General features: G+C 56.6%; 1 protein-coding gene across 1 annotated transcript in view; it reads right to left on the bottom strand.

Annotated features, from left to right (window-relative positions):
* Positions 1 to 4980: 4980 nt before the first annotated feature.
* HHIPL1 (HHIP like 1) overlaps positions 4981 to 15308 on the bottom strand; it is a 26510-nt gene continuing 16182 nt past the window's right edge. The window contains exons 6-9 of the mRNA XM_007455645.1: positions 13591 to 13736; positions 10357 to 10438; positions 7853 to 7935; positions 4981 to 5516 (exon numbers count right to left, since the gene is read on the bottom strand). Coding sequence (XP_007455707.1) covers positions 4981 to 5516; positions 7853 to 7935; positions 10357 to 10438; positions 13591 to 13736 — 847 coding nt within the window. The remainder of the gene's footprint in view (positions 5517 to 7852; positions 7936 to 10356; positions 10439 to 13590; positions 13737 to 15308) is intronic.

Genomic DNA, 15308 nt, shown 5'->3' on the forward strand with positions numbered 1-15308 from the left:
GAAAGAGAAAGATCAAGCTCCTTGGTTCAAAGCTAACTCCCCCTCTGAATAAGGGACCCAGTCACATAGCCAACTTGGAGATCATCTGGAAAAGAGCCGTTGACTGAAGAAAAATGTACAACCTAAAAGTTGGGAGTTATGTTTTATTTGGGGACATTGCTGAGGACTATAGCCTGGGAGACAGCCTCTCAGATAGCTCGGGAACTGTTCCAAAGAGGTCAGGGTAGAGCCAGGATACATATATAAGAGTTTTTGCTGAAAATAAAAAACATGTAGTCAAACATCAAAAGATTACTGCTAATCACAAAAACCAGACATTTCAAGTTAATGATTTTAGTGCTGAAGATGTAAGAGTCTGGGCTCATTGAAATTATTCCTTAGACATGCATCTCAACTATCAGGGCCAGTATCCAGTTTTTCTCCATCTTGAATTCCCCTCAGGGCGCACCGTAGCGGGTGGCTGCAGTGGCTGATGGCTTGATGGCGGGCAACATTCATCATTTACCAGGATGGCAGGCAACATTATTTTGTCCGCAGTGTCAGGGGTGCCTAATGGGGTAGTTGTGAGGATTAAACGATTCTGCATACCTGAGGCATCTGGCATATAGTAAGTGATCAATAAAGGTTAGTTTTTTGCAGCAGGACCAGAGGACAGATGCTCCCACAAGAAGATGTGGGTTCTGGGCTTCCCTGGTGGCACAGTGGTTGAGAGTCCGCCTGCCGACGCAGGGGACATGGGTTCGTGCCCCGGTCCGGGAAGATCCCACATGCCGCGGAGCAGCTGCGCAAGCCCTTAAACTTATGCAATTGCTTTAGCTTTGTTTGTATATATAGATCTGTAGAGAAACTATGAGATAATCATCTAGATAATTCAAAAATTTAAAGGCACACTTGTTTTTCTCTAGAGATAATATGAGTTTTGACTCAATTTAATGGCAATTATCTCAGTTCCTAAAATAAGCTGTAAAAAAGATGTTGGCAGGGGCTTCCCTGGTGGTGCAGTGGTTGAGAGTCTGCCTGCTGATGCAGGGGACACAGGTTCGTGCCCCGGTCTGGGATCTAAAAAAAAAAAAAAAAAAAAAGATGTGGGTTCTATATGTTAGCTGAAGGGGCTCATCTTCCTCCCATTTTGAGGATTTGTCCCTGGGTCATTCTCATGCTGGTCCCTTTACCTGGCATGCCCCTCCCACCCTGTCTTGTGCAGTTGGCAGCTGCCAATGTGGGTGCCAACAGCCTGCTACTGAGCTTTCTGTCCAGGAACAATACGGAACGTCCTGGGCATGTTTGTAAATGTTACCTCATTTTTCTTCCAATAATCCTGCTGATTTCTTCTGTTTTCCAATGAGGCTCAGAGAGGTTAAGTGACCTTGCCAAGGTCACACAGTCAAGGCTGGAACCCTAACATCCCAGGCGTTGTCTCCCAGCCAAGCACTTGCAAAGTATAAACATAGGAATGCCTTGGGGAGCTGAAGGTTGCTCCCTAGCTTGGTTACCTTCAGCCACTGACTGAAGCTGTCAGGGCTGCCAGGGACAGTGGGCCTTTCCTGTCATCAGAGGAGAAAGGTGGCCACCTAGGGCCCAGCCCAGTTGAGGCTTGCCAGAGGGACGCAGGTGAACAGGGAACCAATGAGGCCCAGCCAGAGACCTGGAGTGTTGTTACCTGAGGCTGACACCATGGATGCAGTCCTGGGTGCTGGGCCACACCTGGGACATCCCTGCAGCGGTGGCTCCAAGGGCTCCAGAACTAAGCTGTGTGACGCTGGGCAGAGGCAGTCCCTCTCTGGGCAGGTTCTGAGAGATCACTCTAGCGGCTGACTGGAGGCCAGATTAGAGGCAGTGAGGGCAGAGGCCTATAGGGAGTATGGGGAGCCTTGGCCCAGACTAGCCTCCATCCCCAGAGACTTCAGAGGACTCAGAGGCAGGATCAAAGTCCCTGGGGACAGAGTCATTTCTGACTGCTCCCTTGGCTTGCCGAGGCTGGTGGTGGAGTGAAAGGAGCACGGGACAGGGAGTCTGCACCTAACCCTGCCCCTCCCTGGGCCTGTGTCCCCATCTGCACAATGATGGGGCCCAACGAGGGGGACACTGAACTCAGTGCTCTTGAGGTAGCACAGTGTGACAGCCCACAGCTGGGGCTCCAGAGCCAGGCTGCCTGGTTTCTAATACTGGCTGTGTGACATCTGACAAGTAACGAAGGCCCCCTGGGCCTCAGCTTCCACATCTGTAAAATGGGTGGGAGGGTGACCCTAGCACCTACCTCGTAGAGTTAATACAAGAATTAAAGAGTGACTAATATGTAAAGCCTTTAGAACAGTGCCTGGCACAGTAAGTGCTCAGCCGATGTCAGCCACTTGCCCTTATTATTACTTGTAAAACAGCAGTGCGTCTCTGTGAGCCTCCTTCTCAGGAGTCAGGCCGCAGCCTCAGCCTTATTTGGAGCCTGAGGGGTGATGGGAGGGGAAGCACCCTTCCTGCAACACTGACAGGCCAAGGCCAGCACTGCCCAGAGGAGTGATGGGGACTGGAACCTCCCCTACTTGCCCCAACAAGCAACAGTGACACTCAGGGCCCAGCGGAGGGCTGGACCACCCCCCCTTGCCACTTGGGGAAAGTGCCACGGGCCCCAGATGGTGGCCCCAGGCTGTGGGTGCTGAGGTGCAGTGGGAGGTGCCCACCTCCCAGGCCCCGCCTTGTGGCATCATGTCCTCCAGGCCTTGAACTGAGGAAGGGGGCTCCACAGGGTGGGGAAGGGCAGGAAAGAGCACAGAGGAGCCCTAGAAAGAGGAGGCAGAGGCTTCTAAAAGCCATACCCCACTCTAAGCCAGAGGGATCAACAGCCCTGGCCCTTCCGCTGAGCAGGGCCATGGTGCTGCCCTGCTCTGAGGGCCCTGAGGGCCACCCCGCCTTCCCTGGGCTCTAATCTTAGCTCGGCTCCATCTGACCAAAGGCCTGGGACACTCAGCCTACCAGGTGCATTTCCCCATCAGCACAGTGAGGAGTTTGGCCTGGATGGTCCCCACAGGCCTCCCAGCTCCTAACATTTCTGGATGTCCCAGCGACCTGGAAGATGCCCAGTCAACCACCCCTGGGCAGTGGGAGGTGGCACAGCCACCTGCTTGGCAGAAGGGGCCCACGGGGGTCTCCATCAGCTATTTCGCAGCAAGGCTGGCAGCCTACAGTGGGCAGGGGCCCTGGGCCATGCTGAGACTTTCTGCAGGTATAGCCAGGGGGTTCAGTGGTTATACACCGGGCGGGTGCTAGGGCTAGCCAGCTCGTGTTCAAATTTGGCTTCCCCCTCCCTGGCTGGGTGATCTCAGCTGAGATATTTAAGCTCTGTGCACCTCAGTTTCATCATCTGGTTAAAAGGGAGGTAAAAGGGGAGGAAGAGGGCTGTTGCGGGGATTGAATGACTTCAGGTATGCGGCACCGTTCTTATGACGGTGCCCAGCACACAGGCCACACTCAGTGGCAGGGTTAATTGTGGTTTCCACACGGGGCTCAACAGGGTTAGAGGAGCCACAAGGGTCTGGGTTCCTCGCCCACCCCACTTAGGTCAGAGGTAGGGGGGAGTTCGAGAGGGTGACCCTAAAGCTTTTTTCTGCAGCCTCATACTCCACACTCAGCTTCAGCGAGCAGCTGCGAGACCCTGACAGGCTTCTGCCCACACCATTTCCTCTGCCAGGCACACCATCCCTAGTGCCAGCTCAACTCCCAGGACAACACCCAGGTTGGGTTGGGATGCCCCACCCAGAGCCCTCCCCCACTCCCCCGACACGGGCCATATCCGGTCCTCACTGCCCGGTGACCATCTATCTGCTTCCCCTCCCTGGCCCCCTATCAGAGGCTGAGCCCAGCCATACTTGATGCCCCTTGACCGGCCTGGCATGAGCCAAGGCTGAGGCCCTTAATGGGCAAAGGAACTTCCACCTGTGAGCAGGACAGAGGCTGCAGGCCCAGCCCCCTTCTCCCACCCCCTCCCTCTGCTTCCAGGCAGGTGTGAGTCAGAGAAAAGAGGCAGGAAGGGGGTTTGTAAACAGTCACGCTGTTGGCACAGCACTGGGTGACAGAGCATCAGTGGTCTCACTGGGTCCGTAGCCCGGTCGGCCCCCGGGGTTGGGCTGAGGAGGCAGAGGGTCCCCTGGGATTTCACTGAGCAGGGTGGGTGGGGAATGGAGATGACAGAGGTGGCCCTGGCACCGGCCTGGAAGTGGAGAAATCTGAAGCCTCACCAGCGACCGTGGTGCTTGGAGTGGCTGTGGGCCCAGCGTGATGCTGAGGCCCAGAAGGCTTCTCCCAGAAGTCATCCAGTATTCCCTGCCAGCCCACCCCAGCACTCGCTTCCTCCTAGGCAGCCTGACCCTCGCTGGGACAGCCACAGCCCAGGGGTCACCCTGGACCCATCAGTCTGATGACTTCCCTTGGCCCTACTAGATGCCTTCGTGTTCTCTTCAGCAACTCTGACTGCCAGGCCACCGGTCCACGCCCTTTGGGCCACGTTCCTCAAGCCATGCTCCAGCTGGTCTGGGGCCTTCCACTCCCCACCGTGGGCAGGGCAGGCCTGGTCCCCTCCCTCCACCCACCAGCTGTGCCTCTGTTAGTGCAGTGAGGTCATGTCTGCCCTTAAAGGGCAGCTGCCCTCAGTGCTCAGGGTTCTACCAGACTGTGCTCCTGCGGCTGCTTGAGATGCTTGGAGGTAAGCAAAGAACACCTCAGGCTGCAACCACACACCCACAGGGGCCACACGGATCCCAACACATACTGCGCCTGCGGGGTTTCAAAGACACGTGGGCAGGAACACACAAAGAACACACGTGCACTGAATGCACCACAGGACAGCATTACAGATGGGCCACCGCTAGGCCACCCCCCACGTTCCCCCAGCCCTCAGACTCGGGCACACGCACCAGGCGCGCACAGGGTGGGCGGGCTCTGGACGCACGATGGATAGCCCGGCTGGCCAGACAGACAGACGATGCTCGCCTACAGATCGGGGTTCTCGCGGCTGCACACGACGCCGGCGTCCTCCTGGTGGCCGCAGTTGTGGGAACCCAGGCCGGCGTGCGCGCACTCCAGTAGGTTGCGTTCATTGCCTGTGCAGCGCACGTCATCCAGCAGGATGGGCAGCGTGTGACCCTCGCCGAACTCGGCACGCTTGGCGGCCCGCACGGTGTACGCGAAGCCCAGCTGGCGGCACACGACGGCAGCGCCCTTGGTGTCCCAGGCGTCATCGCACACGGTGCCCCAACGTCCACCCGCGAACACCTCCACGCGCCCGCGGCCTGGACTCAGGCCCGGGGGCCGCACCAGGCGCACGGCGCCGTTCGAGGGCTCGGGGACCGCGGTGCCCAGCCGTCCCCGCCGCCGCCCGCCGCCCCGACGGCGCCCGGGCCGCGGGGTGGGTCGTGCCGGCCGCAGGGTGGGCGCGAGTGGAGCGGCCGTGGGGCGGCTGCGGCGGGGAGCCTTGGTGGGCGCGGGCGCCGTGGGCCGCGGGGTGCTCTCCGTCCTCCGGATGAACTCTGTGCAGAGGAAGAGCCTGTGTTCGGAAGGGCCCCGGCCGCCCCAGCCCAGCCCACGCGACCCCACCCCACCCCGACTCTTCACCCCGGAATGCAGACCCCAGGGAAAGATGTCCTCGTTCTGCCCTCTACTCAGACCCTGAGGATGAGGTGCCCCAAGTGTGCTTCTTGGGTCACCCTGGCCCCACAAGGTGCCCACCTGGAGCTAAATGCCAGGTGCTTCTGCAGCCATTCTGCACACGCTTGCTGGCAGCTGCTTCGTGCCTCTGCTGCTGGGCCTCTCCCCACCCCCATCCCTCCTCCCCTTCTGGGAGTCCCCTGTCTGACAGGGGAAGGACCCTCACACTGTAAATTCCTAAGTGCAGTGGCAGGGAAGGAGTGTCTGGGAGAGCTTCTCAGAGCGAATGACGCTTTCTGGCTCCAATCTCTGGTTTAAGGGTGAGGAAGCTGAGGACGGCTGATGGGGGGTGGGGGGTGGGGGAACTGCAGTGGGTGAAGGGCAGGCGAACGGGATGGGAACCAGCCTGCCCGGGGCCCCTCTGCTCAGGTGAAGCCCTCCCCTCCAGGCTCCCAAGGCTGCTGGTCCCCCTGCCCATCACAGGGGGGCTGGTCAGGAGCTCTCTAGTTGCGGGGCTGTGGTCTACACTGACCCCCGCCCATTGATCCCTCCACGGGGACCTGGACCCATTAGATGTCTGGGAGCTGCGGTGGGTGATTCCTTTTGTCCCTGCAGGACGTGGCCCTCACGCTTGGCCCAGGTCAGCCATAGGGCTAAACATCACTCCACATCAGACACTCTGCCAGGCACTGCCTCCCTCAGGGGACGTGGAAACCCCAAACTGCTCGGTTACTATGGGCAGGGATCCCGGGGCCACCGGCCAGTCTCACTTGGAAACCCACTGAGACGGGGGCTGAGAAAGGGCCTGGATACAAGACCAGGTGCAGGCTGGGGCCAGAACATGGGCCAGACGCTCCCCCAACCTGCACCCTGGCCCCCACTCCACCGGCAGGGAGGGACTTCTAGCTCCCAGGGCTCCTGCTTCTCCTGCTTCCTTCACTGCCTAGGCTGCCCTTCCCTGGCCTCTGCAATGCACTTTCCTCTCCATCCAGGCTCAACCCTCAGCCTCCAGGACCTTCCCGACCACCCCCCCCCTCCACCCCCAGCTCTGCACTGCTCTGGGTCCCCATGGTGCCCAGCACAACTTCTGTCACGGGGCCTGGGACACTAAATGACCCCTCTGTCTGCCCCAGCCAGAGCTGGGCCTGGTCTGACTTCTTCTGTGGCCCCAGCATCCAGCACAGAGCGGGTAACTAACAGAAATGCAGAAACTGCTGAATGAGTGAATGGAAAACTCTGCCAAGGCCCCAAACCAACTGCAGCTGGAAGTAAATTCCCCAAACAGCCAGCTTCCCCAGCCTTCCTCTTCCTGGTGGGGCACCCCTTCCTCAGGGCCGGGTACCCCCACCCCCACCCAACCTCCCCCTCTTCCTGCCCCCCACCGCAGTCTGCCAGCTGGAGACCTGCTGGGCACACTCAGCCCACTGAAGTATTTCCTTTGGCCCACAGGGCGGTTTTGAAAATTGTGAACTTAGCTGCCAATATTTTCCAATCGGGAGATTGTACAATAACAACCCAAGAAGGCAGGGACCATATCTGCTTGCTCAGCATTATAGCCCCAGTATGAAGCGCATATATATGGTGGATGGATGGATGGATGGATGGATAGTCTGCTTGTCTTGAGAACTGGAAGATCTGACAACACTGGGTCTCTCTCGGTTCCCACCTAGCTTGGACCCAGTGGAACAGCCCTCTCCTCGGGCCATACCCTCTTCAGATGGCCCCAGATCCCATGGGTGGTCACTGTGGCTTTGCCTGGCCCTCAGCTCATGAGGATTTGTACCCCTCTCTCTCCACCAAGCTCGTCAAAACAGAACCTTCGTATAGCAGACCCAGCCCAAACGCTCCCCTAGGCGCCCTTGCACCTAGAATAACTCATTCCAATCTTGAGATATACCCTCTTTCTCTGTCCCTCCTAAGAATTCTGAGTGAACCTTACCTGGGACCAGCTATTTCTCCCTTTGCCATGCTCGTTGTGTGGCCTGCAGCCCCTTGGAGCCACCCACCGTGGCCTGGAACTGGCAGACACTGCATGAGTGGAAGGAGGTTTAAGCAGTTCCACCCACTCCTAGTATCTCCTGTGTACGGGGCCCAGTGCTGGGCATGGGGGCCAAGGAAGGGCATCCAGGCCCAGCTGGGAGCATCCACCTCTGGAAGAGGGGCAGCGGGTGTGGGTTGCAGGAACTCCCGCTGTGTCCCCACCTTGGCGGACACTTACTTTCTTTGGGCACGAAGTGGATGAGGCGGCCCCGGACCTTCACGTGGGCGGCTTGGATCTGACACTTGCCGGGTGGTGCCCGTCTGCCGACACACAAGAGGTCATGAGCCACACCCTGGGGGCCCGCCCTGAGCATGCCCCCCCGACATCACCTGCCCCCTGCAGCCAGGCAGGAAGGGAAAGGGCCGGCGTGCATTCAGGCCTGGGCACGTGTGCGTGGTAACAACAGTGGCCACTTACGGAGCAGTGACCCTGCTGGTCCACGCCTCCCAGACCCCAAGAGTCCAACCCCAGGACAGGACCCCCCTATAACGGCCTGCCAAGTGCCCGCTCAGCCTCTGCCTGCAGAGCAGGAGGGCCACTTCTAATTCACAGCATGAAGTGTCCTTGGGATGTGATCAAATGTCACAGTCCTTCCCCCCAGCCTGCCGGTCCAGCTCCTGTAACTGTCACCACAACCCCATTCCCTCATGTACCCTGGTCCTCATTCCCCACAGCCTCTGAGGAGGGCTTCTCTCTGCCCCTCTGGTTCTGGGATTTCTGGTGATACAGAATCAAAGGGAAAGGTTAAGTCGATCTAAAGAATAAAGTGGGGAGAGAGAGAAAGCCTCGGTGCTGGCAGCAGAGCTGAGGGCTCTGGGGGCCTTGGAGTGTGAGGTTGGAGAGGGCTGGGAGAGAAAAAAGCCTGAGAAGGGTTGCCAGGGCTATGAATTGGGTCTCCTTGGACATCTTTGAGGGGCACAAGTAAGGAATGGAATCCCATTTTAATGAGCTTCTGGCCGTTGATCTGTGAGTCTTTGAATGGGACCGACCCTATTCTGGGACCAACCCACGTGGGTCGAAGACTTCAATGGGTCCCAAGAGCACGAGGGGAAAGCCCAAGGGCTGAAGCAGCCACGTGACCTGGGGTGGCTTTCAGACAGCCCTGGCAAGAGAGGGAAACCGAGGAGGGACGTGGGCCATTCCCCCCAGAGGTTGAAACACAGCCCAGCTCACACCCTTCTCCAAGCTGCAGAAAGCGTGGGTTTTCTGGCTGCTTTGAACTCCACATAATAGCCACACGCTTCAGACCGACCCAGCTGGGTTTTGTTCCTTAAGGAAATTACATAAAAATTTTTGTCTTGCCAAAGGGTAGGAGATACACCAAAAAATGCCACAGTGGTTATGTTTGGGCTGCAATGGATGACCCCACCCTACCCCCTCTGCTTCCCATTTCTTCATTTTCCAAATGTTCTGGAATGGCGCCCCTCTTCAATATGTTGTGGATGCACAAAATTACATGGATTCCAAAAGAGAAAAATGAAAAAAGGGATGAGAAGGGTCACGGAGGGAGGGAGGGAACGGGGGGTCTAGCCTGTTGCTGGCTCCTCCCACCCATGAGACCTTGAGCAGAAATCCCTAAGCCTTGGGTTCCCTCTGTTGCACGGGGGGCCATGAGCCCAGAAGGATGCTGCACAGACTCAAGGAAACAGTGGGTCTCAGGCAGCATCTGGCATGAATTAGGTGATATTTCCTTAGAGAAGCACTCTTTTTTCAAAAACTGGAAATAACCTAAATGTCCAAGGGATGGATCAGGCAATCACGGTGCAGTGACTCAACAGAAAATTACGCCGCCATCAAAAAGGAGCCTTCTGAGGGTAATGTTGCAACGTGGAAATGTTTATACAAAATAAGGATAGACCTACGAAGAAAAATGCAGTTTGCGTGTGTTGCTCCACAATGACATAAATCCAAAGAGGGCCGAGACCTCGGGGAGAGGAAAGGAGCAAGCACTTATGTTTTTCTTGATAAATAGTTATGTCAGTAATTAATAGCTTTGTGCTTTCAACAGAAAAGTGTGGTAAACAAGGAATGTCTGAGAAGCTGTCACAGACTAGAGGAAGCTAACAGGACATGATGACTAAATGCAATGTGGGATTCTGTATGCGATCCTGGAGAAAAGGACACTAGGGAAAAACTAGAGACATCCTTTTGTTTTTAAAGTATGGAGTTACCTCAATTAAAAAAAAAAAGTGTGACATTTAATGAATAGTAATGTACCAATATTGGTTCATTAATTGTGACAAATGTCCCATGATAATGTAAGATGTTAATAATAGGGAAAACTGGGTGAGGGGTATATGGGAAACTCTGTACTATCTTTGCAACTTGTCTGTAAATCTAAAACTGTTCTAAAATTTAAAAAAAGAATTTAAAAAAATGTGATGGTGGGGCCCATATTTATGGGCCCCCAACTGGTATCTTTGGCGCCCTCTTAGCATGAATAGAGCTGGACTTTGAGGCTGGCAGATCGGTTTTGAATCCTAGATCTGCCCCTCACCAGCAGTATGAACTTAGCTAGTCACTTCCCCTCTCTGGGCCTCAGTTTTCTCATCTGAAAAATGGGCATATTAACCACAACCACCTTAAGAAGTGGTAGAGAGGGGAAATGAGGTAATGGAGGGGAGGGCTCCTGGCAGACGGTAGGAGCTGAGGCCATGATGGGGGGGGTGGGGGGGACTCACCTGGAGGGGTCGATCATTTTGTAGACAACCCCACGTGCCACTGTGGCACTCGGCACGCCCGTTGACATGAAGTACAGCTCCCCTTGGACAAGAAATGAGACAAGAAGTGAGAACACTGCCTGGAATACCATCCCGGCCAGCCCCATGGCCCCACCTCAGTTCTGAGGTGCACCCCAACCTCAGTGAGCCAGGAGGGGAGATGCTGCAGGTCAGTGTAACTCTCCAGTCCCCAGAACTGGAAACCGAGGCTGAGAAAGGCATCCAGATGTGCCCAGGGGCCTCTGCAGCACAGCCTCCCGGGCTGCCGGCTGCTCTGCCCAGACCCTCCCAGGCTCTGACCTCTGGACTCTTGTCTCCTCCCTGGTGACCCAGCCCCACCTCTGGTCCCTGCCTGGGTTTCATGCCCAGGATCACACACCTCTGAGCACCAACGGAGGTCCACAGCCCAGCTCCCCACTGACTGCTTACTGATGATGCAGCTTCCTCATCCCCAAAATGGGCCTGCCTCATAGGGCTGTTGTGAGGATAAAAAGAGCATAGAGTAGACGCTCCATCAGTATTAACTATTATTGCTGCTGTTATTGTCATTGTTGCCCAGGGTCCAGGTCCTGCCAAGTCCTTGGGGACACAGTCTCTCTCCACGGACCAGCAGGCACCTCCCAGGCAAGTAGCAGGGGCAGAAGAGTTCGTGCTTCGGGAGCCTCTAGTGTGAATCCCAGCCCCTGCACTTGGCCCCATGTGAGCTCCAGCAGCGCCGGGACAGCACCACGCAGAGCCTCTGTTTGTAGAAATGGAATTATGAGCACCTGGTGCCACGGATGCTCTCAGGGAAATTGAGTTCTCTGCTCTCTCCCCACCCCCATCCTGCCCCCTGGCCCTTGTTGCCACAGGTACCCATGCCCAGGAATTAAGCTTCATTATTCTCAGCTTCCAGAGGAGAAAACAGAGGCTCAGAGAGGTCAAGTGACTTGCCCAAAGTCACGCAGCTGGTGAATGGTTAAGCAGGCCTGGAACTCAGAAACATCTGCTGTCCCCAAGCCCACGCTAATGTAGGAGATGTGGTAGCTGGGAGGCCCAGACACAGGCCACGTGTGGCTCATTGTGATGGTTCAGCCATGCTAATACCTTCTGTCCTTGTAAGAGGCAGCGGAGAGCCCTCCCAAGGGTGGGGGCAGGGGTGGTTTCCCCAAGGAGAGGCCAATACAGACAGTGAGAAGGGAGCTTGAAGGAAAGCATGTCCCTGGTGACTGGTGCAGTCAGGGAGGGCTGCATGAGGGAGGTGTTTGAGAATCAAGGCCCAGGAAACCTGGGGAATTCTGGAAGGGGAAGACACTTGAGAGGTGACCTGTGCAACTGGGGTAGACCAGCTGTGGCAGGGAGCTGGGGGCTGGGGAGGGCAGGTGATTTCAAGGAGCACCAGCCCTGCCTTGGTGGGCGGTGGGAGTGCGGCCGGTGGGAGCGGGGGTGGGGGGCAAGTTGGTGGGGGGAGGAATAGGCCCACAAGGTGTGATGCACCCTGTGGGAGGGAGCAGGGCCCCTGGCAAGCAGGTCCCTGCTGGAGAGTCCATAGGCACAGCTATGAATTTGCATGTGGCTTTGAGCCTTACTTCCCTTTCTGGGCTTCTTTCTGGAGAGAGGCCCTTGGGAACGGCCACTGTCCCCTCCCTGGCTGTGCAGCCCTCCTTGACCCTATGCTCCAGGCGCTGGAGCAACTCGGAGCTCCCCGCACATGCTGCTCCCTTGGCCTGGATGCCCTTCTCCATTGTCTGCCTTTGCCTGACCAAGCTTGAGCTTGAGGTCCTGCTCTGGGAGGCCTCCAGGGGCCAGGCTATGTCCAGTGCCCCCCACCCCACGACCAGGCAGGAAAAGTCAGCCTCAGTTTCCCCATCTGTAAAGTGACAGCATTAGACCGGGTGCACCCCAAGGCCCCATCCTGCCTTAATCTGCGGGAAGCCCCCAACCCCGTGCACGGGCGGGGAGCCCCCATGGCACTGCTAAGCCCTGCCCAGGGCCACACTACCCTCCTGGTGTCTGCGGTATGGACTGTCCCTGGAGGACACTGGGCCAGCAGAGGTCCTTGTTTTGCAATTTGCACGTGTCAGAAGATCAAGCAGAGAGGCAGAGGCCAGAGGGAGCTGGGAGAGGTTTGCTGGCATCAGACCCCCAGGTCTCTGTGCCTTCCGGGTCCACCTGCCCAACTCACCAACATGCTATCCCTGATCTGTCTGTCTTTGAGGGGCCTCCTCCTGGCTGTCCATCCCTTGGTGTCACTCAGAGGGCTGAGGAAGGGCCCCCTGGGAACTGCGCTTTCCAGGCCCTCCTCTGGGTCTGGGCTCTGGAGGGGGAGGCGGGTGGGGGGAGGGCATCCCCCCCTTCCAAAACATGTTAACTCCCTAATGACCAAAAGAAATGGCTTTCAAGGGCCCAGTGGGCTCAGGGAGGGTGGTGGGGACTGAGACCGCCCTTTTGAAAATTTAGACTCTGACGGGTATCAGTTCAACAAAGGTTTCCCAGACTCAGGCCTGGGGGCTCTGGGCACTGGGCCCTGCAGGGGACACCTCTCGAAAGGCCCCTGGGAAGGCGTTGCTTAGTAACCTGGCCAAACATCCACCAGGCCCCACTGGGGGCCCCTCAGCTTTTGTCCACGGACAATCCGGGGCCAAGGACAAAGGCGGGGTCCAGCCTCCATGGTCCTTCTGCCTCCCCCCTCCCCCTCTGTTCCTTGCATTGAAAACACAAGTGCCTGCATGAGGGACCCACTAACAGGCAAGAAAGCAGTACCCACCACTTTCTGCAGACAACGCGGCTCCATTTATAGGCCCCGATACATTTGCCATCAGGAACCCAGGGAGCTGGAGGTCCCCAGGGAGGCACTCTTCCCCGACCTGTCTGCATTTCCACCATCACAGATCCTTTCCTGGTCCCATAACTGCCCTGGACTCTTACCTGTGGGGTCACGCTATCCCTACTGGCAACCCTGCCCAGGGTGAGAGTTGGGGAAAGGGAAGGACGGGGACCACTGCTCCCATCTTCCAGATAAGGAAATGGAAGCTCAGATGAGTGAGAACTGACACCGAAGCAAGGCTTAATCCCTCTGAACACGTCACTCTCCAGCCAGAAGGTGATTTCAGGCCTGAGATGCCATCCCTCGAATCCCAGGCCAGAAGGACCCATGGGGTGGGGCACAGTCCCAGGCATTGGCAGCCTGGATGGAGAGGCCTCAGGAGCGCTCACCGGCCTCGTCCTCTGCGAAGGAGATGATGTGTGGATAGTAGTTGTTGATGAGGCCAGGGAACGCACAGGTCTGGCCACGGCCCATGCAGATCTCATTGTACCGCCACTGGCCTGTCCCCAGGTTCTCTCGGAGGGACATCAGACGCCTGCGAAGGGGGATGGGCTGTGGGGTCATGTCTGGCAGGGTGCCTGGGGGAACCCCACCCACCAATCCATCCATCCAATCATCTATTATCCATGCAACCAGGACCATACATAACTTGCAGGGTCCAGTGCAAAGTGAGCATTCAGGGCCCCTTGTTCAACAAGTACTAAAAATTTCAAGACAGTGACAGCAGAGCATTAAACCAAGCATGGGCACTTCTGAGACGGAGCCCCGTGTAAGGGCACAGGCCGCACATCCATGAAGCCGGACTCAGGTGCAGACTTTACTGAACACCTGCTACGTACCAGGAGAAGCACAGGGGTGAACAAGACCAGCTTGGTTCCTGCCGCCTCAGCTCAACCCCACCTGCTGACCAACAGGAGGCAGTCAGGAGCTGACTTCCGGTTCAGAAGCCTCCAAGGCTGGTGCCCAGGCGTTTCCACATACTCTGGAGCTGCCTCCACTTTGGAGCGTGAAATGGAGAATTTGGCACCTTCAGAAAATGTTGATCTTGCCCCCTTTACTCCCTTCTATGCCTGTCAATCACCTATTGATACTTTCAGGCCCTGCTCGGTCATCCCCTCCTCTGGGAAGCCCTCCTGACTGCCCCTGTGCTGGGCTTCCCCAGCACTGCTCACAGGCTCTCTGAGGCTGGACTCGAGTGGACCGAGTGTGGGTCTGTCTCCCTGACTTGGGTACGAGGTACTCGTCAACTCTGTTGCTTTGGCCCTGGCACGAAGCCTGACCCAGCAGAGGGGTTTGGGAAGTGTTGGCAAAATTCATTGAATTTCTGTGTTCAGGTGGCTTGGGCACTCCTGGGGGACGGCAGAAGGGAAAAAGGAGAATCGGAGTAAAAAAAAAAGGGGGTTCATCTAGACCCATTTTCCAGATGAGATAACTGAGTCCCAGAGGGAGACCCTAAGCTGGGAGAAGGACCCAGCAACCAGAGGCCCAGGTCAGGGTTCTCTGTCAGCTCCAGCTGTAGATGCACTGGCCACAAAGCCACCCTAGGTCAGCAGCCTGGAGGAGGTAAGAATTCTGCCAGCCTCGGGCTTCCTTATTTCCTCTCCCGAGGGACCCAGTTCAGCTGCCCTTACATGGAGAGGCTAGGGTGGGAATAATTAAGAACTGGTGGTCCAGTGGTTAGAATTCCACGCTTCCACTACAGGGAACCCGGGTTCAATCCCTGGTCAGGGAACTAAGATCCTACAAGCTGTACGGTGTGGCAAACAAACAAACAAACAAACAAAAAATTCATTTCACATGAGGCTGGAAGGGTCCTTAGGTAACCCACAGATCCTTCCACCTTATTAAACAAGCAAACAAACAAACAAACAAAACACAGAAATCGAGCACATTCTAGATGCTAAGTGCTGTATATGTATGAACAGGTCGCAAACAACCCTAGTAAGCAGGTGAGGGAACTGAAGCACAGACTGGAAGTAAACCGGCTCAAGGTCACATGGCTAATAAGCATGCCAGGCTTCGAACATAGGCCATCGCAGCTGTACTTTTTTTAACCCTAACCCTAACCCTAACCCTAACCCTAACCCTAACCCTAACCCCAACCCTA

Source organism: Lipotes vexillifer, unplaced genomic scaffold (genome assembly GCF_000442215.2).
Source record: "Lipotes vexillifer unplaced genomic scaffold, Lipotes_vexillifer_v1.1 scaffold584, whole genome shotgun sequence".
Classification (NCBI taxonomy): Eukaryota; Metazoa; Chordata; class Mammalia; order Artiodactyla; family Lipotidae; genus Lipotes; species Lipotes vexillifer.